Below are 24618 nucleotides of genomic sequence, written 5' to 3'. Positions count from 1 at the left end.
TGAAATTGCCCTTAACTTGTCCTTTCTGCTCGAGCACAGCATTTCACAAGATTTTTGGAGGGGTTTATTTGTTGCTATGGCATTGGGTGTTACTTAAAATTCAGAGTGAAAATTCTGTTTCCATTTCACCCTCTGTAATGACGAGACGAGCCTCACCGGAGAATATAATGTATAAATGTAAAACACTTGACGATCCTCCCTTCCTCATACACGCACATACACACTTATACAGATACACACACACACACACCACTTTCAAATATAATTGCATATATGGTCGACAGTTTTACTGAATCTCTAGAGTTTGTAGTCTTTCTAAGTACTTTACTGTTCCACAGAAACATGTGGGAGCAGCAGCATACAGTATGACACAGAGATTAAGACAACATATATTTCATGGCTTTTCATTTCCGCTGGATTAAATCCAGTCACTCTGAGTTTGCTCGTTCCATATAGTTACACCAATCCTCTTTGCTTTTGTCCAAGAAATAATAGTGGTACCCCTGTGAAATGAAATAGACTTCAAATCCCCTTTCTTTATTTTTTTAAGATGAGTTCCACAATTCTTGGGGGTCAAGATTTGTCTCTTTTTCTTTTGCATGCATGCATAAGTCTACATGAAGGATATGCTGTAGGAATCTAAAGAACTATGGCACAAAGCTGTTTGATATAAAAAACATATCACAATTAGCATGTGTTTACAAGATGGAACATTTAAGTGTGCTGTACTTTTAATATCATTATCTTGTTTTTTCTTTGTCTTTTTCACTCCCTGTTTTCCAATAGAGTTTTAATCCACTGTAAGGTTTTTCAGGAGCACCGCCTGAATTTGATGAGTTTTTGGAAAGCCTGTTTGAACTCATCATTGAATGCGGTGTAGATAACAGGATTGATGAGGGAGTTCAGGTATCCCAGCCAGGTGAATATATCAAAAAGCACTGGATCAAACCAGCACTCTTTGCATATGGCCATGACAAGCGTGCCAACGAAGAACGGGAGCCAACAGACAATGAATGCGCCCAGGATGATGCCCAATGTCTTGGTCGCTTTCCTCTCCCGAGCTGCACACAGACGTTTCCTCTCCAGCACGCTGTCTGCCAGCTTCACTTTCACACTATTCATGAACAGAGGTGATGATCCCCCTCCTCCTCCTCCACCTCCCACGTTGCCAGAGTGTAGGTGTGCTTCCTGGTTGGAGGCAGAATTAAGAGAACAGAGAGAGGAGCCTGCAGAGGTCTGGATGAGCTGTGCTGTCGTGAAACGTTTCCCCGAGGATGATGGCGTCTTAAAGATGCGGGAGCGGGCAGCAAGATAGATCCGTCCGTATAGGATGATGAGAAGCACTGTGGGAACGTAGAAGGCGCCAAAGGTGGAATATAGGGTGTAAGAGATCTGATCTGTATTCACCATGCACTCTGTCAGTTCCTCATGGGCTTTGGCCTGCCGCCAGAAAAGTGGAGGCAAGGAAATCGATATGGAGATCACCCACACCACCCCGACCATGATCCCAGCTCGGCGCATGGTGCGGCGTTTTGAGTACTCCAGCGCATCTGTGATGGCCCAGTAGCGGTCCAATGCGATCACACACAGGTGCAAGATGGAGGCCGTGCAGAACGTGATATCGGACGACAGCCAAATGTCACAAACAATCTGCCCGAGTGACCAGGTCTTGCTGACGGTGTAGACTATGCTTATTGGCATGACTAAAATAGACACCAGCAGGTCTGTGACGGCGAGGGAGCCAATCAGGAAGTTGGCAGGTGTGTGGAGCTTCCTGGTCAGAAAGATGGTGGCGATGACAAAGGCATTTGAAAGCACAGTAGCCAGTGTGACAACAGCTAACAGCGCAGACAGGGAGATCTGGAGGCCGAGCAGCCTGGCCTCACTCCAGGGTGGAGTTGTAGTGGTGTCAGGAATCTCTGTGAAGTTGCTAGGAAAGTAGTCCAGTGAGCTATTATCCAGCTCCATCTCGCCTCTTCTCCTTTTAAACCTTATTTTCTCCAAGGTTCAGACTAGCCTCATCAATGTTATCTAAAATTGCACATGGATCAGTTCAGGCATGGCACTGAGGAAGGCTGTACAGTGGCATGGCACTGCTGGTTTTAGCTGCAGAAAAAAAAAAGGTTCTTATTTTCCCTCATTTCCCATCCCTTGTATTGCAATGCGATTTCATATCAACCTTTAGAAAACATCTAATTCCATCATTTCAGTTAACAACTAATGCTCCTGTAATTGAAGCCAACTAATTTGTCCATTTCGCTTCTCCAATATTGATTCGCCTCACTGGTGTAACTGTAGGAGAGACGATTCCCAATTTGTATTCAGCTCCTGTCAGACAGGCACTTCTTTTCTCTCTTCCCAGTGCTCTTATCTCATCTCCAACCAGCAACCAGCCAGCAACAACACCCTCAGACCAAGCCTTCCTATCTATCAAATGCTTTAATGGGCTCCTCCTTTTCAATAAAGCTAAGCGGGGAGCTGCATGTAGGAAGATGACGACAAATACACAGGTTCACTTGTTGCCTCTCTTATCTATTCTCAAGTCCACATGAAGCCTTCTAAATAGAGGTTTGTACTGAAACTTAGCTGTGCCTCATGTCTTTGATGATATTGGAAAGCCAGAACATGACAGTTACGTGATCCACATCAAAACCAGACGAGGACCAGTTATCCAGTCCGCTTGTAGGTGATTTTTTGATATCCATATAGCTTTTGGAAGTTATATAGAAGTTTGCTCAAATTCTGTGATCAGCAACGTTTTTTTTCAGGTTCCCAGTGTTAAATGCTTGTGTTAGCTTTTCCTCTTCACAGCATTGTCAGTCAGATAAACTTTCAGTTGTCGTGTCCATATAGCTAAGAAGGGTTTGTCAGATTTTCATGAATCCCTCTCTGGAGCATGTTCATCCTAGGTGAGATAAATGAAAGGGAAAAATAAGAAGGAAGATTAGTTATTTTCAACTTTACCGACATCCCCTCCCCCATACTGTATACATGCATAAACAAGGAAACCACGTACATGACAAGTCCCACACATAAGGGGCAATAAATGCACATGAATAACCCATAAACTCAACCTTGACCTGTAAACGGAGCATTATGACTTGATACATTAACACCCACACACCTCCAGCCATTCTGTTAATTTATTACATTTGTTGTAAGACTGACATTGAAATCTCCAGGAGAGGTAAATATAAAACATTTCACCAAAGTTATAACCAGCTTGCTTTGCTAGTCACACTATATGAAACATATATAATATAATCAGTGGTGCTTTACGCAGGTATCCAATGTACGTAAATTCTCAACATAAAAGCAATTAATACTACTAATATTCTTTCAGATTATTTTGGTGTAAATTAATATTTTCTGCCATAGAAATTGTTTAGACTATCTGTCTGGCAGTTCATTTTATCAACTGTATGCTTTCCCATATATAATACTTTACACTAAAAATGTATAATTTTGCAGCATCCTGGTTGCCTAGTGGTTTGAGATGGTGACCATGTAATTGCAACATCCCTGGTTTGAAACTGGCTGGAGGCATTTGTTGCATTGTCATTTCCTGTCTCTTTTCCCCTCATTTCCTGTCTCTTCTGTCACTAAAAAATGTCATCTCCAAAAAAACACTTTAGGAAAAATGTGCAATTGATTCACACCTTTCCATCTCAGTCTGACTCCCTCTGGATTTCATTTGGATTGACTGTAAATATAAAAAAAATACCAGAAGACCAATTTATTTAATACTTTTCTTTGTCTAAAACATGACAGTAACAACTTTTTCCTCTCACTTAGACCCTAACCCAGATAGACTTTTGGTCTTGTGACATATAAACTACTTGTTTCACATCACTGTTAATTGAGTTCAATTGTATTTATATAGCACCAATTCACAACAGAAGTTATCTCATTGCACTTTTCCTAGAGCAGGTCTAAACCGTACTCTTTAATAATAATTAAATAATTTAATAATATTATTTACAGAGACCCAACAAACACAACTATGAGCAAGCACTAGGTGACAGTGGCAAGGAAAAACTTCCTTTGAGAAGGGGGAGGGGGAAGCACAATACAAATTCCACCTAGTGGCCCACAGCCACAGATCCAGACTCTGCAGCTCCGGAGGTAGAAATACCTGCGGAAAGTGACAGAAGGAGAGACACGAGAAAGCACAAAACTACGGGAGAGAGAAGATGTCGAGTTAGTAACATGCAACAATGGGATAAAAATGCATACAGAGGGAGAGGAGGAGAGAGGAGCTCAGTGCATCATAGGAAGTCTCCCGGCAGTCTAGGCCTATAGCAGCATAACTAAGGGATAGTTCAGGACGCACCTGAGCCAGCCCTAACTATATGCTTTATCAAAGAAGAAAGCCTTAAGCCTTCACTTAAATGTGGAGATGGTGTCTGCCTCCCGAACCCAAACTGGGACCTGATTCCACAGGAGAGGAGCTTGATAACTGAAGGCTCTGGCTCCCATTTTACTTTTGGAGACTCTAGGAACCACAAGTAACCCTGCATTCTGGGAGCGCAGTGTTCTAGTCAGGTAATATGGTATTATGAGATCTTTAAGATACAATGGTGCTTGACCATTAAGTGCTTTGTAGGTGAGGAGAAGGATTTTCAATTCTATTCTGGATTTTACAGGGAGCCAGTGCAGAGAAGCTAATATTGGAAAAATATGATCTCTTTATCTTAAGGGACTTACGGGATAATAAGGAATTGCAATAATCCAGCCTAGAAGTAACAAATGCATGGACTAGATTTTCAGCATCATTTTGAGACAGGATGTGCCTGAATTTTGCAATGTTACTTAGGTGAAAGAAGGCAGTCCTTGAAGTTTGTTTCATGTGAGAGTTAAAGGATAAATCCTGATCAAAGATAACTCCAAGGTTCCTTACGGTGGGGCTGGAGACCAGGGCAATGCCATCTAGAGTAACTATATCTTTAGATAATGTGTCTCGGTGGTGTTTGGGGCCATATACAATAACTTCACTTCTGTCAGAGTTTAACATCAGAAAATCCAGGTTTTTATGTCCTTACGGCATGCTTGAAGTTTAGCTAGCTGATTAGTTTCATTTGGCTTGATCGATAAACATGATTGGGTGTCATCTGCATAACAATGGAAGTTTATGGAATGTTTCATAATAATATTGCCTAAAGGAAGCATATATAAGGTGAATGGAATCGGTCCAAGCACAGAACCTTGTGGAACTCCTCACAGAGAAGACACATGTTAATGTAATGGTGCTCAGAAATTGGATTAGAAAATTTTAGACTTACTTTCACTTTCAAGTTATGACTGTTGAAACCACTTGTCACTGTATCACAACCCACAGAGCAAATATTGCTTAACAGTAGTCTTAACAGAGACTTAAATATACACCTTAATGAACTTTGTAACAAATGGTAAATGTTTTACTAAAATGTAGTTTTTTCAAAATGTATGTGCACTGTAAAATGTTCTGCCTTACAAAAGCCAAAGTGACTGATGTTTACTGTGTTTACAAGAGATGGATTTTGCTCAATTAAAATGGGAACGGATTAGGAAGAGAAATATACAAGGTTTGTTTATTGGAATAAGATTTGTATAGTTGTTAATTATTTTCTTAGGACTATTTTGTATTTCACACATCAACAAGCTATGAAGTGATGTAGGAAAATTAAGAAACAAAGCTGCAGAAAAACAAACAATGGTGTTTGCCACAGTAATTACAAATGTTTGCTTTTTCACAGTTAACACATCCTTCTGCCGGCACATTACGAGTGTCAAGACTGATTTCCAAGTGCATGTTTGTTCCCGATACAACTCTGCAAATTCTCCATTAACTGAAGTGTTGTTTGGCAGCTGGGCTCTTGAGGGCGATTATTGTGCTTCAGCTGTGACAATATATAGGCATATTAAATAGTAGATGAAAACAGCTTTGTCTGCTTAGCGCATCCATTTACAGATTCTCAGGTGAGCATGAACATTTTTATGAACCAAACTTAGTTGATCGGTTTGGAGCCCTGTGTATTCTTTATGTGCAATGAGACGGTGTACTCCCTCATTCGTCCAGGAGTGTTCTATTGTAGAAAAGGTTTCAGTCGTAGTCATCTGGACACTGTTTTCAGAATCAAGACGTTTCGGCTCCCATCCGGAAGTCATTCTCAATTGTGAAAAAAATGGGACGGGAACTAGAAATTTAAGCTACTCTGTGTTACATAAGCCCTGCCCTCAGGAAGGAATCTGCCTGAGTATCTGTAAACTAGCTATTAACAGATACTCAGGCAGATTCCTTCCTGTACTTAGACTGTGAGACTGTACTTAGGCACGGTGGTGATTTGAGCTAAATGCTAATGTCAGTGTGCTAACATGCTCACAATGACAGTGCTATCATTCTGATGTTTAGTAGGTATAATGTTTACCATGTACACCATCTAGTTTTAGCTTGTTAGCATGCTAACATTTGTTAATTAGCACTAAACACAAAGTACAACTGAGGCTGATGGGAATGTCATTAGTTTTGCAGGTATTTGGTCATACACCAAAATACTGGAATAAGGACAAATTTGACCTGATGTTGGGGCTAGATGAAAAGTTAAGGATTCACCAGTTATTACAATTCATCCTGGGGGAAACATTAATCTCTCAAAAACCAAAGTACTGGACAAAATAAAATTTTGACCTGATGATAGCGCTAGATGAGGGATCATCAAATTATTACAATTCATCCTGAGGGGAACATGAATGTGTGTACCAAATTTCAAGGCAGTCCATCTAACAGTTGCTGAGACATTTTACTCAAAACCACAAACTTCAACCTCATGTTGGTGCTAGTCAGAGGATCACCAACATCAGAAATTATCATCTGGGAACCATGAATGTCTGTTCAGGTCCCATCTCTAATAAACTGTTTATATAGAGGGATAATAGCTGTCCAAAAGGGACAAATTAAACCTTAGATGCCGGTGACATGCTCTTAACTTTCTAATAAGATAGAAAACCAACAGAACCCAAGCACATGTGAAAACCATTCATTTAAAGCTTCCTCACATCATATATACATATATACGATATGTATGTAAGCATTTGTTTTGCCTCTCCTGCACCATGACATTCAAGTCGACTACTGGCTGCCCTCCATCAAAGGCCCGTACATACTGTTTAACAGCAAAGAAAAGGGCACTGAGTATTGATCGTACCCACCCAGGCAAACACGTGCTTAACATCCACACAGACTGAAACACACAAGTTATGGTCTAACTGAGCCCCGATGATCTGCAGTACAGCTTTTATGAATTTTAATAATGTTGCAAAACAGGAATAGCTCTGAATCTTATAGTGTAACTGTCTTACAGTGTGTGAGTATCACCTGCTGTTTCCAAAACCATGTGCTAGTCCTATACTGCTCTGTAAATGTGCCCAAAAACCGGGTCAAATGCCTTGTTCTCCTCATGTAGGACAATTTAAAAGCAAAGGAGGTTGTTATGAAGGATCAAGACACATTCCTTCAAACTCTGTATGTGGAAACAGTGGAAGAAGAGTTATGTTTACAGTTTGTTATTTACATTGTATAGGATTATATTGAGAACCATTGATGATTAGGCTGAGGTTCCTGATAGGTTTATGCTCATTGTAATAGCCATTTGTGCTATAAAGAAGTATTTTTTGCTGTTACTTTTTGTTAACTATGTGCAATTCTGACATACATTTACATTCTGTGTATCGTTCAATCATTGTGGAGTGGTCAAGGAAACATGCAACATAAAGTAACAAAATGTAGCTTTTGCTAAAAATATGTTGCCTCATTTTTCCTGTTAAAAAAAAAACAAAAAACTTGTTATAATCAAATAAGCGAAAAGCGCCTTTTCCGCAGCACATTCAGTCAGATATTAATGACAAGTGCTACAGAATCTTGCAGCTAAGTTTTTATGAACTGGATGACATCCGCAGTATCATTCAGTTAATTCAATCGATCCATAGTGAGAGTGTGAAGGATACACTCCATGAGACCTCCCTGGCTATGCATGTTACTTTTTATATTCAAAGACGTCAAGTACCGTAAGCTAATCACATTAATCCATAGTAAACGACACAGTAAAGGTAAGTGTCTGTTTGATTTAAAATTCTGAATCTTTTGTGCTGTTCGTTCCTGAACACCAGGCAGAAGTTAAAGGAGTACTTAAATAAAGACAGGGGGTCTAAATCGAAGCACTAGAGGCCAAGATATCCTGACCTTAAGTCCCTACTATGAGTCTCGCCCCAAAAAACCTGGATCCTACATTGCCCAAAATGCAACTGAATAACATCTTTTGTTTGACCCTCCCTGCCTGGTAAATGCCTTCAAACTCCACATCCCCAGTTTGTAATGTCGACTTTGTGTTACAAATTTGAAGTCTCAAGCCAAAACAGAGATAACTCTGATGACATCACAATGACATCATCAGGGTTATTTTCTCAGACTTTAGAAAGCTCTCTCCAGAACCAGGAGACGTTATACAACTGTTTTCACAGGCTGCATAGTACTCCTCATGACGAGTAAACTGAACTTCATGTATAAAATCGGCGGAGTGCCCCTTTAAAACACTCTTCTAGTTAGGAATATTTTTGTTTTGCATGTACTTCTGGATTCTAAGAACAAAACATAATGTGCAGATGTATTAGAGATAGCTGTAACTACTGACAGGTGAAGCATCACACAGCATGACTACCTTACAGTCACGCTTCATTGCATCAGTGGAGAAGAGATTGCTAAGCACTGTGCTCAGTCCTAGTGTTGTAATATTGAATGCACCACACAGTGATCTAAGTAATAAGATTGTCGTGGACAGTGTGGACTTCATTTACTTGTCTCTTTTGCAAGCTGCCATACTTTGATATGTTCCTGGTGCATGTCATCCCCCCCCCACACACACACACATATGGTAGCATGTTTGATAGATGGCTGAATAGCTTATCTGTTTACACATCAAACAAGTCAAGGACACAGCTTATCTCCTAAGGGTCTGGTTTACAGCACAATGAGGTAATGAGTTCCATAATGAATGAGTGAGAGGAAAAGATTTTCGATCAAGAACAGGCTTTGCCTAAATTGGACTGTATACTGTTTGTATGAACTATATTAGCTACATCTGGCTTTGAAATGGAAGATCTAATACAGCGAGGGATGTCTCAGAACAATCAGGTGAGCCGTGCATTTATCATCCTTAAAACAAGGGAAAAGTAGGTACAACAAAGCAAGATCACAATAAAACATTTTTTAAATGTGTTCATGTGGGTTTGATGAAGAGCAGAACTGGAGCCCTATACAGTATCACAGCTTTGCCCAGTTGGTCCCGGTGCATCACACCCCATTCACTACAAATCCAATTAATTCAAGCAGATGCTGCAGCATGTGCAGCAGCCTGTTTGTTGGTCTGGGTGAAACAGTAATACCCTTTGAACCTGGGAGGCCTGCAAACACCGCATGGCCCCACTGGAGATAGGCTAATTGATTTAGCTCAGAGGAGGTAGAGCCATCGCTACCTCTGCTGTCAGCTAATGCCTGGTGTTTACTCAAGCGTGCTCTAAACAGTAGTGATGAGCAAGGATGTACTGTGTTTGTGTGTGTGGGGGTGGGGTTAGGAAGTTTACATCACTGTAGAGAGAGGTTGGGGATTGGTGGTGGGGTAAATGGAAGAATGAGTCAGAGTATCTGTTAAGTTGCAGCTTTTCAAAGAATCAGGTTGTGAACCATTTTGTAACCAGTACAGCTACAAACAAGGGCATCATTTCCACTGGGGACATGCCCATCTCACTTTTCAAAACCCTTTTATTGTCCCCCTCACTTTTATTGTTTCTGATTGATTTTCTTAATAAAGTTTCTCTGAACATTGTTCTTTTACTGTCCTGCCGCTACAGTCCAGATGAGAGATCTGAGTTGATATCGCTATCAGCCTACCACGTGCTCAAAGCAATTAGCATAATGAGCAGTGGCTGGTGGTGCAAGTGCAGACTTTTATTACCCTTGGTTTTGCCTCTCAGGCTACATACAGGCTGCTCTACCTTATTGGTGAACATTGTAGGGGCTGTATGCAGTGTGAAAGCAATGCCTGCAGACACTACGCAGGGCTAAAAAAGGTTGGTTTTTTTTGGGTTAAAAAATATTAAATCTATATTATTTACAGTTAATATTCTCCTAAAAAGATGTTAGAATTGTACATCGGTCAAATATAAGATAGTAAAGCACAATACTCTTTGTAGTAATCTAAAGGGGTCAAAACTCTGACTTTATTGTCAGACCAACTCGTTTCGGCTTGTGGATGGATGGATCGATGACCCTGATGAATGCCACAAGCTGAAATGCGTTGGTTTGATAATAAAGTTGTTCTATATACTACAAGTGTTGCTGGAGTTTTAACCTATTCATGCACCTTGGAAGTGGGCGAAGTTGTGCCAGAAATCCCTACACTGCTTCTATAGTAAAGATACAAATACATTATCTCAGAAATTATGATCTAAAGGAAACTAACAAATTATTTAGTGCATTAACAATACAGAGATTTACATACCATTATATTAATAGAAATGGTGTCCCCACTTCTGAAACCAAACCGATGCATCCTGGCTGCAAACAAAAATTATGTTCAATTGGTAGGTGAACTGCCTTTTAACTGTTCCATTGCCAAGCATTCACTGCCAAAGTCTTTGGCTCATTTTGCTTATTATTACAATCAGTATGCGGTCCAGCATGCTGTTGTTTGATTAAGCAACATAAATACATTTTTACAACGTAGTTTGCTTAGCACCATGAGAATACTGAATTATAGATAGCTGGGCTGCATCATGTGTGGAAAAATGAAACTATAAAATATAGATTAGTAGGAATGTTTGAACAGTCAGCGTGACTTCAGAACTGATATCTGTCAGCCTAAAGGTTAAAGTACATACAGTACAGTCAAAACAGACAATGGGGAGGTGCCTATAAAATCAGATTCAACAACAGCAATACCAGTGAGCTTTGCAGAATGATGGGAACACATTTCATGAATGGCTGGCATGTATGGATTGCAGCATGCTGGTATGTCGCACTGCAATTCAGGAAATAGCAAATTAAATCGCATTATTTCTCGAGGGTTTTTCTTATCTCCATTGTTTGCAGGTGCCTGGGAGCATGAAGAGTGGGTGTTTTTTCTCAAGCTGCGTGGGCTGCACGTGTGCACAAGCATGCACATGTACAATCACACATGCACCACTTGCAACACCCTCCAACCATCCACCTACACACACACATGCACACACACACACACATAAATGTAAGCATAAACAAATGTAAAATACCAAACAATTAATCCTTACAGGAACTGGCACTGGAGGACACTGAAGGGGCTTCACAGGTTCATATTGATTTATGGTGACTGATTCCTGTGCTAGCAAATTAATTACAGAGAGTGTGTAAGGGAGTTCAAGTTAACCAGTGATACAGTGACAGTGGTCTGCTCAAACCTCTGGGTACAAACCTCAGGACTCATTATAGAGGCTGAGAGGGATAATCTCAGCTCCTCTGTAAGCCAATAGAAAGGGATTGTTGAAGACTGATTGTTGAAAATGGGACAATTTCACTTCTTACCAGGAAAATTAAGATTTTTCTGTTAATAAAACCCCCCAATTTATTAACATGTAGCAGCATGTTAAAACAGTTTCAAATGCAGCTCTTAACATCTTTTTCCTGTTTCCATTTCTGCCTAAAAAAAATGTTACCAACACATCAAAGCCTCCTACTGCAGAGACAACCTTCCCACCAGTGTCTTTTGCACCACTCCACAGTAATACACTCCTCACTGTATGTACATGACCCCTAGAAAGTGGAACAGGTCCAGTGCAAATCTAGAACACCTGAGAGGCCCTTCATTGAGAGTGGGCCTGGGATGAGCTGATGCAGAGATTATCACAGCCGGCTATGTGCAAATGTGTGTGTGTATGTGTGAGTGTGTGTGTTAGGAGGAGACAGAGAGAAACAGACAGGACATTTAGAGATCTGGTTTAAATCTGGAGTGATGAAAAAAAAGCTTGCAATTAGCACGTTGTTAGTGCTAACTGAGTATTAACAAAACAAAAGAGGTAGTCCCTCCTAAAATGTGTGGTCTTGTGCAGGATCACAGGAGTCAATGCAGAATCAACCAGTCTGCATTATTTGTGTGAGTTTACAATTTTTCCAATCCTCGCAGTATTTTTGCAAAATATAGGAAATTGCTCCAGTACAATAAAATTGCAATTTTCCATATAAAATAATCCAATTTTCACCCACTTGTGTGAGCACAAATAAAATGAAACCTCACCTCTAACAAACCAAATTCCTTGCAAACACATGAATACCTGGAAACTTTCTTTCCCCCAATGTCATCTTCACTGACGTGTGCTTACTCTCAGGTGCTGTATCACCTACAACAAGCTCCACCAAGTCCTGTCTCAGCAAACCATTTTTATTCTTGTACCTATACTGAGCCATCTAACCTTATACCCAAATTTATACCTATAACTAACCTTATATCTAACCTTAAATTGCCCATTTTTTTGGAGTGAAACACAGACTGTAAGCTGCCTAACTAGCTACAGAATCTGTACAGTATACCTCACATTTACAAAGTAAAACTATGCAAAAACTTCAGAAATGTTAACAGTGCTGCAAAATAACATAAAATGGAATGCAAATTTTCGTAAAAGTTGTTGCAGATTCAGTTGTTTCAGGCTACAATGTCAACTACAATGTCTGTGCTGGAGCTTCTCACATTAATCCTGTTTACATGACTGAGGTAATTATTCATTCAAAAATGTTTAGGGGCAGTTGCCAGAAATACACCACTTCAAATGAATCACTTCATGTTCATCGCAACCATACACTGACTCTGCCACTGACAATGCACACGACTATAAAGAGATGATAGACATTTAATTGACCGAGTCCTTGACCAAGACACAGGTTTAGAACTTGAGTTGGTCCCTGGGCACTGCACAATGGCATAACTGCCTTGCATTAGAATTCGCCTTAAGATCAAATGGTCAATGTACATATATATCTAATACCCATTTCTTACAGTAGATGACATGGAACAATTACAGGCGCTACTGAACACACATTCAACCCACATTTAACCCTGCAAAAGAGACGTTTGTCACCGGTCATCACTGTTTACAGACTCAAGTCTAAAATTGTAAGCATCACTGCTGAATTACACATACTCACATAGAATTACATTACATAAAATAAGTTTGCCCACTCATGCAGTCTCTGTCTGTCCCTCCTTCTCTCTCTCTGTTTCTTTCTTTGTCCTACTGTTTTTTCAAACTATTCAGTCTGTCCCAGAGCCTAAATATGGTTTAAATGACAATAACAATAAGCAGAGTTACCATCCCTAACAGATGTTAGCACCTGTTCACCAAAGCCGTGCGGTGTCTGAAATAATGTGCAGGGATAAAAACAAACAATTCAATACTACAGTGGTGATATGCATCAATTAACCAGGTTTTGTCAAAATCTTATAAAAACAAAAAAAAGAAAGAACAAGTTCTAGACATGACACTTGACCAACAATATCAATATATCTAAAATTTTATGTGTGTAAGTGAAGAAGCTCTGCAGTTGGAATTCATATGAATGGATAATGACGAACAGGAGGGCTTTTATCTTATCTTTATCTATCTCCTATGTTTGAATGTGTGTATGAGTCATAAAAGTGAAGGGGCAGTGATACAACAGAGGCTGGAAAACAATGATCCATCCAGGAGGCAACAGTGGAGGTTTGTTTTGAGAGTGCTGAAGAGGACAACATGAAAGCCTATTAGAGGTTTAGTTTTCCCAGATTGACAGAAAGTAATGATAGTGGGGGAAAAAGAATGTAGAGAAGAAGAATAAAGATAGCACATGACTAAAAATAAACTGTTTTACATAGACACTAAAGACATGGGATACATGAGTGAAAAAGTGAATATGTCAAGGGACCCAAAGAAATACAAGAAGACAGAGAATAAGCAATGACCATTACAATTGAATACTAAAGCCACATCAGATGTGTCATAAACTAGTTCCACTAATGGCCAGTGGATCCATTGCTGATGTACTGTTTCATTAAAAAGAAAATTAGATGTAAAGAGAGTTTTTCTGGGAGTTTGTTGAGATGTGCGTATATTAGTCAGGAGATTCAGTTCCCTGATCACTGTGGCTCCATCAAGTACAGTGCACACGGCATACTATAGATGGTAGCTTCATTATAAGAGTTTCCCTTTGGGGATCAATAAAGTATTTCTGATATTTTGAGACCCAGAAACCAACCAGTACTCCCATACTGGAATACTACCTGTCCCGGAGATGCTACATATGCATAAGAACATTTTCGTTTGCTCAAGCAAAGGCACACACATCCTCTCTTTCTAATATGGTTAGATCAGGAAAAGTCGTCAAATTGCTTGCTGAAAAATGTACAATATTTAGGCCGTTTTCTACTGTTAAACCCAAGAAAGGGTCATTTTTTACCCTTAAGACAACCAGAGTTAAATGCAAATAATTATGTGCCTGTTCATTTTCATGCACTTGTAAGTAGATAGTCTGGACATTTAAAACTGGCATGCAACGCATGTAAAGATACTACAGTCAGACATGTGTTCTCCTGATTCAAAATGAGTGGCACTGATGAAGTTACTTTCCTGATCCTCAGAAGTCAGACTTGGTAATACAGAGAGAAGCTTTTACAGGAGAAATTGTTTCTTGTCTTCAACATGGCAGTGAAATAAAACAATTTCATTTCAAGATTCATATGGCAGAGGGTTAGCATATACGCTGAAATTGGACCAAGAATTGAGCCCTGCAGCACCGTGCATGTTGTGAGGAGGGTGAACTGCTGATTGTTCTGTTGCTACAGCAGTGGATGATCCAGTGTAGAGTGATCTTAGCAGAGACGCTCACATGTGGGTTGATTTGATCTTGTGCAGCTTGTGCACAATCTTCCCAACCCATTGTATGGTTCGTGCCAAGTAAAACACTAATGTGTTTTGTGTAGCGTAAACATGATGGTTATAACTCCAGGCATTCAATTAAAATTGGAGTATTGTCAAACGATTAACATTAAACAATAAGCCAGCATTTACTGACATCAAAGGGTAATGAGTTACTTTAAAAGTTGTCTTCTCTGCGCTATTTAAAGCTCTACTAGACTTGAATTACTCAGAACTGTTGTTAAAAAGCAATATCAGCTGGATAAGAAATACTCTTTTTAGGGTTTTTCATATAAATATCAGTTTAGAGACACTGTTAAGGATACACATATGAATTACTGTTTTTTAAAAATGGCTTAAAGTGAAGAGTACAAAGTGGCCAAAAAGATGTATGATGGACTAAATGAATTATTGGGACCAACATATTAACACCCACTTTTATTTCCTTTATTAAATTGTCTATTCTTTATGCACTGAAACTACACTGAAACTGCATTGATTGTTGTTTTATTTTATTTTCCTCTTCACTGTGATTTCAAATGTTTTTCTTATGCAGTTCTATTCCTTATGTAAAGCTCTTTGAAATAGATGCCTTTGTGGTTGAAACGTTCTATGCAAATAAACTTCTTTCTGACATGAAATTAGATTCAAAACAATTTAAAACTACGGTCCTTTTCTGGGAAAAGAGTTAATGGCGTTGTTGAATTTATTAAAAGTGTAAACTGTCACAATTCTTATTAGAAGCTTAGTCAAAAGATACAACAAAACATGTATCTTTAACCAGTTTTGAATATTTATGCAAATGGACAGGAAAGGCTAGTTGGTGAGTACTGCACAGACAGCTGTAACTTTCATGGAGATGGTGTATTGATTGTATTGTCAATTAAGCAGGATGGATCCATATAGCATTGCAGAACCCCAGAGAAATTGTGTGGAAGCCCATTTGTAAGTAAAAACAAGAGCTCTGACATCTTGAATCTGAGTTTGGATAAAGTGTTGAACAAAATTAGAATCAAGTTTCTGACAGGAAGAAGGGTCTGTCAGTTAACACAATGAACTACTAACAAGTGACAAAGGGGTGCTATCAACTTTGTGTGTAGATGATTGTCTGAAATCAACCTCTAGAAACGATGCTGGAGGCTTTGAAACCTCTGTTATATGCTAATGTGCTAAACAAAGAGACATGACCATAGTCCTAACAAATTTCCAACCAACTTGGCTCAGCTCAATACTGTATATGGAATGTAACCTTTACCTGCAACCTTTCGACCTTAAGTCTTAAAACACAGGAGCACACATTTCAACACCATAACACAGGGGCAACCCATCTTTTAAGCAAACTTTAAACCTCCCTTGAACCTCACAAGTAGAGGATGAAGGTGCAGAGAACATTACAGCTTCATTTTACATAATGTATGTGTCTTGTTCCAAAGCTCAAAGACTGTACCTGTTTCACAACTCTTAGTAGTGCACTAACTGGTTTACAGAAGACTATAATTTGCATGTTTGTGAGATTTCTTCATTGGTACAACTGACGGCCCTAAAATTGCAATATAAGGCTAGCTGTTCCACTCTGTGTGTGGGCAAGTTTCATTCACAGTAGGTGATGTTACAGACAACAGAGGCTGATACTGGACAGAGACCTGCATAAAGACCCTGAGGCAGCTGTCAGACTGAGCATTTTTCTAGCAGCTACTGGAATGTATAAGTTTGTGTGCCAAAATATGGCAATAAAATCATAAGATCTAAGAAACGCCTCAATAAATTGGAAAGCCAAGATAATAATAATATTGTTAACAGAATATACATTTTACATTAAGTTTATATTACAGGTTTATAAGTAGTAATAGTAATTTTTTGGTATCATATTCCAACTCCAAATTAAGGCATTATGATTTCTGGTCAAATATTTTTTTCCACTGTGGAGCGAAGGCAGGCGTTCGAATGCCACATATTACTCATATGTGCCACTTAAGAACAAATCTGTTTGTATGAGTGGTTCCTGCATGAGGCAAGTCTTCTATTTTGTTAAATGAAATGCTACTTATATCATTACTATATTTTATAGGAGTATAGTATATATATTTTATAGCAAAAGAGCTACAGTATGAGGGCTGGAACTGCAAAGTTTTGAATAATAATAATGGTCTATAGTATGTAGGTATTTTCTTCTTTTCTTAACTTTTTTCTGTACAGTTGATGCTGTATCGTGGTTCAAGTAGAAGCAGGGAAATTGTGCAAATCCAAGTGAGTGCTACAGTACAGACACTGTATTTTTCTGTACTGTGTTGTGGTATTTTCCACTTCTCCAACATTTCTCCCTACAGGCTTTCAGTCAGCAAATCACAGACTCTTGGATGAGGCGAGAGAGCTACCTCCCTCAACTGGCTTCAAGTAATGGAAACAGGCATCTTTCAACAAGTAGTCAATTTTGAAATATTGACCACTAATGGCCTGAGAGGCAGAGCTGCTACTGTGAAAGTAGGGAGTACAGACTTGTATGGATTCTGATATGACCCCTGCAGTCATTTTCATGGTGACAAATTGTCATGATCTATAATTACAACTGGAGGGCCCCATCTTAGGATTCAGCTCTAATTATATGGGGAGCCTGACCGTAGATTGGTCAGAGATGGAGGGATACGGCAATGAAAAAAACAAGACTAGGAGATGTGTTAGGAACGGGAATAAAAAGAGGGTGGGGAAAGAAAAAGAGACAAGACCAGAAAAGGACGACACTGAGAAATGCAACAAACATTCGATCGAGGAAGACGAAAACGCAAAGGTCTCTGACGTTAAAATCATCCAGAATAAAAACAAAGCATGATTAACATTGCCCTGAGACAGTGCGATGTGGTTGATTGCCCCCTCTGCTGAAACAATGGTGTAGTAAATGATGATGAAAAGAGACAGAGAGAGAGAGATGGGGAGACTGGTAGAGGGATGTTGTTTTGTGAGTGGAAGACTGTGTTCTCACACAGTCCAATCCCTTGCGAATAATCCTGCCTGTAAATCCGATGGGATTATCTCTGATACAGTCTCAATTTTCTGGATTGCTGTGATTCCAGAGCAAAGAGAAAAATCAGCAGCATAAACAGTGACAAGAGGATTTGATGAAAGAAGTGAAGCATGCCATGAAACAGAGACTGGGTTGATTGAACTAGGCAATGTGTGTATCTGTGTGCACATTCACATGCATTTGCAAATTGTCTATATTCTATACTATATAGAACCAACTGTCACTTAAAAAACCTTGTTACTCCCAGTTTGAGTATTTTTTTATATTTTGAAGCTCATGCTTGTGAAACTCAAATAGAAAACTTTAACAATGCATGTGAAAGCCAACATGTGAAGTCAACATATTGGATTTTTGGGTCTGATAAATTGAAATATTAGAAGTAAAGGAAACTGGCCCCCGGTCTAATCACAGTTATTCATGACACAAGTCATTGATAATACAGACTCTTTTGGATTGTTGGTCGGACAAAACAAGCAGTTTAAAGATGCCAGCTTAGGTCTTTAGGAAACTGTGATTGGAATTTTTCACCATTTTCTGACATTTTATAGATCAAACGATTAATCTTTATATTGAGAAAATAATCTGAATTGATAATGCAAATAACTGTTAGTTGCAGCCCTAGTTTAAATACATGGCCTTTGCTGTGTGATGGTTTCCCTCATGCTTCGCAAGCCTAATATATTTCATAAAAATGTTTTCCTCTGATGCTTTTTATTTCCGGTGAGGCCTCCACTGCAGGAAACCCTGGATGTTGTGACTGGCATTTCTGGGCTACTACTCATTTAACCCCTGGCTTTGGTTCCATCTGTCCACGTTTCCAGTCAGAACGACATCCTGATATTATGGCAGTAGATCCTGGTCATTCTTGACTCACAGTTTAAAGTTGTCCACTCTTCCTTTTCCAATTGTGCACACTATATCACATAAACTCATATCTTAACAACTCTTTCAGCCCTTCTTTCAACTATTCTCGCCTGATTGAAATGCCGGCAGGAGTTTCCATGTTGGGGGTCAGGAGTGTAATGGTGCTATTTTAGCAAGTCTTTAGCCTGACTTTAGTAACTTGTTCACACTGCTACATGTTCATTAGTGCCTTTATTTTTTTGTGGATCATGTTAGGCCTTGGTACTGCTGTTTTTATGCTCATAGTTGCTCATAGTTGGATATCTGATACTGTGAGGGTGACTGGTTCCTGTTCTGGATGCCACTGATGATTGGTGTTATGTGATGATTATTTCTTCCATTTGCTCTTCCCGTACTGTTTAGTTTCAGCCTTTGATGCCACAGCTTCCTAACCCTTTTGCATGTTTACTTTAACTTGACTTGTTTACTTGATCTTACTTTCAGTGGAAGACACTGCCTACAGCTTGCCAAGTTTATCTATTTGCCATGAGTATTATTACTGCTAACATATTGGTTTCAGTTATAGTAGTTGTGGGAGTTGTAAGTAATGTTGCACTGAGACCTGCTGTCACACTGTCTGATAGCTTCACACTGACTTTAGGAAATCTAGTTTGTCTGAAGGTACTTAGCTTTCTCTCATGTCAGCAGTTGGGCCAGTTAATGAGTATGGTGTCTGTGTTCATCTCATCTTCCTCATTGCACTTCCAGTAACTCCTGGTCATTATTCTAATATTTACATTCCCACCACACGAGTATAGCTTTCTCTGATACTTCAAAGAGTTGCGACAAAGATATGTAGTCAGGCTAGGTGTTTTACAGCTGAATGGTAAAGTCTTCTTCATAGACGCTGCCCCACCATCTGCTCAGCTGCTACTCAGCAAACTCAGCTGCACTGTAAACAGTAGAGCCATTCTGCAGGACAAACAATGTAATGATGATTCTGTGTTAAATGAACTCAAGTGTTTTAGTGTGTTTGCAATGTTGTGTCTCGCAACAGATCCTGAAAACGTGACATTTTGAAGGTACACAGTTTACACAAGTAGTGACAAATGCTAAAATAGTGGAATAAAGCTGTAACTCAACTGGATGCATCTGCTTTTTCTTCTCTCAGTTTCAACTCAGTCCTGCAAGTGAATTATCTCTAAGTCTTGAGACACATTAAACTCCTGTCATGCAATGCCAGACCCAAGCAAACATGCAATACATTATAGTGTGTGCTGTGTATATCTATGGAGAGGAATGGAAGCTACAGTATATGCCTCATTGGGAGCCTCAGCACTGACCATCATATCTATGATATAAATCATGATTTTACAATTGACCGGTCGCTAAGATCTGCCCCCCATAGTTACTGTTACTACTGTTACTGTTCCGTTCCCACGGCACATCATGCAGTTTACAGTGATAATAGTGGCAGATTTACCAGTCAAAAGTCTTTGTAATTTTTTAAACAATTGGCCCTTGATTTCAGGCTTGATTTTTGGCTGCTTAGCTTACATTAAGACATATGTTTCACTTTTAATGTTATAGGAGAAAAAGCTTTTAGGATGAGGACTAATCAATGTGTTTAGTAATCTGGTGTATCAAGTTTAGCTGGGGGTTAAGCTGGGGTTGCTGGAGTGTAAACTTGCCCAAATCCAATAAAGAACACGACAGACCCACTAACGTTAGCCTAAACACTGATATAGTAGCATCCATGACCAGCTTCCACACAGTGGATGTGCTATTATGAACAGGGCTTTTTTAAAAATGTAACCTAACACAAAATAATGTAGTATGACATGCGCCTTCCTTGGCCTTGGATGCAACGTTTAACGCTAGCGTTACAACTGTAAGTAGTAAGCTAGGTAGCCACACATTCTAACGATTGCAGCTTAGGTTAGAGCAGATAAACAAACAGTTTAAGCCATTGCTTACACTTATGCCCTTGTATTTTTGGTTTTGGAAAGGCCTCCCCGTAAAGAAAAAAAATACACTACCCTCCAAATTCTTTTTATACCTGTTTATATAACACTGTTCTGCGGAGGGGTTTAACAATTAAGTCATTTACTAAATAACTAGGTGTCAGTAGCCTATGTGTTTGTAGGTGTATCTGTTCAGGTCAGTTTAAAAGTGATGAAATTGAGTTTTAATTTTCCTTATATTTCACTCATCTTATACACCCCTGACTCTCAGCATCACTCCACTTGTCCTGGCAGAGGTATGGATTTCAGTTTCAGCCCGATTTCCTATAGGTGAAAAAACAATATAACTCCAGGCAAGTGAGAGAGAGAGAGCGAGCGATGGTGATTTTTTTTAACCCCTACAACCTCTACATGTAAAAATATATTATTAGAGAGTGTGCTGCACTCTTGAAACCATCAGGCATTAATTGCCTCTTTCTACATCAATTATTAAACCAGATTTTTATATTTTGCCTAATGAGCTACAAATTAGTCCTCTTTGTGATATGCTCTCTCGTGCCCCAGATGAGGGGAGAAAACTCCTCCATCATTATATAAGAAAATGACATATTCAACATTATCATAATCCCAGATCCATTGTATCCAATTTTTTGATTCAGTGTCATTATTACATAGGGAGAGGAGGATGGCATGATATGAATAGGGGTCATTTTAATGGGTTGTCGATTCAGTTTTCTGTCTTCAGATCAGTCACACCCTGATAGTTAAGGTGCATGTGCGCAGCCGTGGGTGTGTATGTGTGTGTGTGTGTGTGTGTGTGTGCATCTCTGAGTGTGTGTGTAGCAGGTGTGCTTGAGTGTGAGAGGATGGGGGAGAAAAGGGGGAGCGAGAGAGGAAACCCCACATGTGTGTGAGAGACATTGTGTGCTGAAAAATACTTTTCATCAGAGCACCATGATGCTGATTCTCTTTCATTTTATCTCTCACATCAGTTGGCTACTTAAAGCAAAAATGCAACGCTCTCTCTGCGACGAGAGCCTGAGGCAGGTTTCTGAAAAGCTTGAGAGCACAGAGGACAGGTCTATTTTTTCTAACTTGAAATGTACTTAATGCTGGGGCTGCTCACCTCTCCTCCTCACCAGCAGCTCCTAATGGCAACAGAAGCATCTTCTCATGTTATTCAAATATTTAAATTTCTTCTTCAAAACTGAGGATGATCAGACAGAAAGGGGCTGAAAAATTATGATTTTTGTCATTCTTGTCCACAAACAGCCAATTTGAGAATGATATAAAAATTATATTTATTTTCATAGTGCCAAGTTACCACAACATACATGTTTTAATGTCTCCCACAAACAATATCACCATGTAACTCCACTCTCCTGCCCTACATTTGTTTAATGAATTCAGCAGCATATGCCACAACTGGAGGTAAACACCTTCTACATAATGTCAGCATCATGGCCGGTCAACCAGTGGTTTCTCTCTTTCATACCGTAGCATATTATACTCTATTACACAGAAATGTAAACCTCATGGTGAAATGAAAATAAGCTTTATGACATTATTAACCCCTCACCTGCCATCAGCCTAACCTTAAGCTGTTAACTAAGAGGTCCAAACAGCTCTAAGAAGACAACAAGTCAGAAAAAGTCACAATAATCTTCATATTATCATTATTTTCATAGAAATTACTCTGTTAGCTAAAGGACATTTCTGTAAAGTTTGACAAAGCTGCAATCAATGACCTTGAAGAACTGAAATGGGTGCGGGTTTTTTTTAGCTTTTTCTCGCTATGTCCTTCCTTTGAAGCCAGCATCTTCCAGCTGTTTACTCGACACACTGGACCTTCATGTAGGTTTTATCCATGTGGACTTAATCCACCCCCCCGTGTCTCGCACTCCATAACACCCTTAAACCCATGTAAAGCTCTTGTTACTTCCCATAGGGACTCATATATTGTGTCTGTGGTGCTCTACAGCTTATAGTGACCTTATCATTGCCTACTTTGTGACATCTTCATCTACTATGGTGTCACTAAAATAGTCCTATCGGGACTTACACGATGCCAGGAGTAATCACAAGTGACCTTATCATGCTCTGTTGCATCTCTTGTGTATGGGACTATTTCAGGACTATCTGCGCAGCTGGTTGGTCTTTCTTTGATATTTTTACATGTGTTATTTGCGTTAGTTCAGCTCTTTTTGTAAGTAAAAAGATTCTACTTCACTGTGGACTCCGCTACGAATGTCATTTGTTCTGCGACCTCAGATCCGTGCGTAATGGCAACAAACACGGACTGGTGGTGTGGTTATTTAAAAAATGAAAAGATCGTAAAACTTACCACGTTTTCCTTAATTTAGTGAATTCCTCTCTCTTTCTCTTTGATAAAAGCGGAGCACAAAAGCAATCAGGGAATCCCGTCAGCGGTGTCCTTCCTTTACGCACGTCCAGTACAAACAAATACGGACTGGTTACATTCAATAGGGTACCACCAGCGGACAGCTTCTGTAGGTGTTGCTGCTCTAAGTGCTGAGACTGCTTCACATCTCATCTATCTGCTATAAACACAGTTAAGCATTAAAAACTTGAGCGATTCGAATTTATGACAGTGCTCACTAAACGAGTTGACAACAGTTAGCCTACATCAAAAATGTTTTTTTCCAGAGTTCAATCGCCAGAAGCTGTGAAAAGTGTAAAAAGTGCGGAGCTCCATCTGATGCATCAAGGCGCAGCTCATTGTGTCTCCATCAACAATTAAACCCCCGGGGAGCGACACGGGGGCTTCCCGGTGCTGATGCGATCCACTCTGCTCTCCGATTACAGAAACGTCAACAAGTTGCATTCAAATCTGCGTTTCTTGGAGGGCTTGATGGGACTGAACGGCAGAGCCTCATCTGTGCGCCGCCCCCCCGGGCCCAGAGGCTCTCTAGATCGGGTGCTGTGACTGAGAGAATCCCAGACTTCTTATTGTAATTAATTTTTTCCTAATTTTAAAGGGATATTGCACCCTAAATCTGCCTATTGAGTATCAAACACTGACTTGGTGTAGATTTTATGACAACATCTAAAGAAACTTCTCAAACCATTCCTACAGCATAGTGTCCATACTCCGTATGACGGTGTAGTCCCTCATACTCCGTATGATGCACCAACAACCTTGTTGAACTTGAGAGTAGTTGCATGCATTGGTTTCATCAAAATTTCATGATTTCTAAAGCCTCCATCCACACACACATTAGCCTACTCTTAGGTTGATACAGTGTTGATATAATATGCACTGTAATGCTGATGCAGCAGTGGATTTGTACTAGTTTTACAGTGAAACTGTATGTGTCAGTAACGCATATTCACTGTTGCAATGCAGCAGTAATGTTGTATCTTTAAAGGAAGGCAAAACCCACAAAATGACAAACAAATTAAGTTTCTAAGTTAATTAAGTAGTTCCTGGCACAACAATAGTCTTAGTTAATACTAACTCTGCTCAGGGTGTTTGAGCAGTTTTATGTCACAGACGTCACATATTCAAGCAGAATAATGTCGAAAACTGCAACTTTCAGCTGATATGTCCTCCTCCACCTCTTGAAGAGGGGGCTGTTTAGTTATGAGGTTGCAGAAGCTTGGTTGTTGACGGCTACTGCGATGAATTCTACTTATTTCCAAAAGATGAGGGAACTACCTGCAGAGAAAAATCTTGAAAATGTCTTGGATGATAAACCCACATCTCAGCCATTCTTGTATTAACTATACCACACTGCAGAGATACTTAGTGAGATTCTGCAGGGGTGGCAATAATGAGCAGTCACAGAGAATAAGTAGCTGCCATAAGAAAACTTTTGACCC

General features: G+C 39.6%; 1 protein-coding gene across 4 annotated transcripts; it reads right to left on the bottom strand.

Moving 5' to 3' along the window:
- Window positions 1-506: 506 nt before the first annotated feature.
- On the bottom strand, window positions 507-23685 carry htr1d (5-hydroxytryptamine (serotonin) receptor 1D, G protein-coupled). Of its 4 annotated transcripts, XM_044167174.1 has the most exons (3): window positions 23120-23685; window positions 3660-3703; window positions 507-2905 (listed from the first exon to the last, which is right to left on the bottom strand). In XM_044167174.1, the coding sequence occupies exon 3, from the start codon at window positions 1966-1968 to the stop codon at window positions 811-813; it is 1158 nt and encodes a 385-aa protein (XP_044023109.1). In that variant the 5' UTR covers window positions 1969-2905; window positions 3660-3703; window positions 23120-23685; the 3' UTR covers window positions 507-810. The 4 variants fall into 4 exon arrangements, with proteins under 4 accessions (XP_044023109.1, XP_044023107.1, XP_044023106.1 ...); XM_044167172.1 differs by having other exon boundaries at window positions 507-3703; XM_044167171.1 differs by lacking the exon at window positions 3660-3703.
- Between the last annotated feature and the right edge of the window lie 933 nt (window positions 23686-24618).

Source organism: Siniperca chuatsi, linkage group LG15, assembly GCF_020085105.1.
Source record: "Siniperca chuatsi isolate FFG_IHB_CAS linkage group LG15, ASM2008510v1, whole genome shotgun sequence".
In the NCBI taxonomy this organism is placed as follows: domain Eukaryota; kingdom Metazoa; phylum Chordata; class Actinopteri; order Centrarchiformes; family Sinipercidae; genus Siniperca; species Siniperca chuatsi.
The sequence above is the reverse complement of the archived record's forward strand: the minus strand, read 5'-3'. Positions and strand labels throughout refer to the sequence as shown.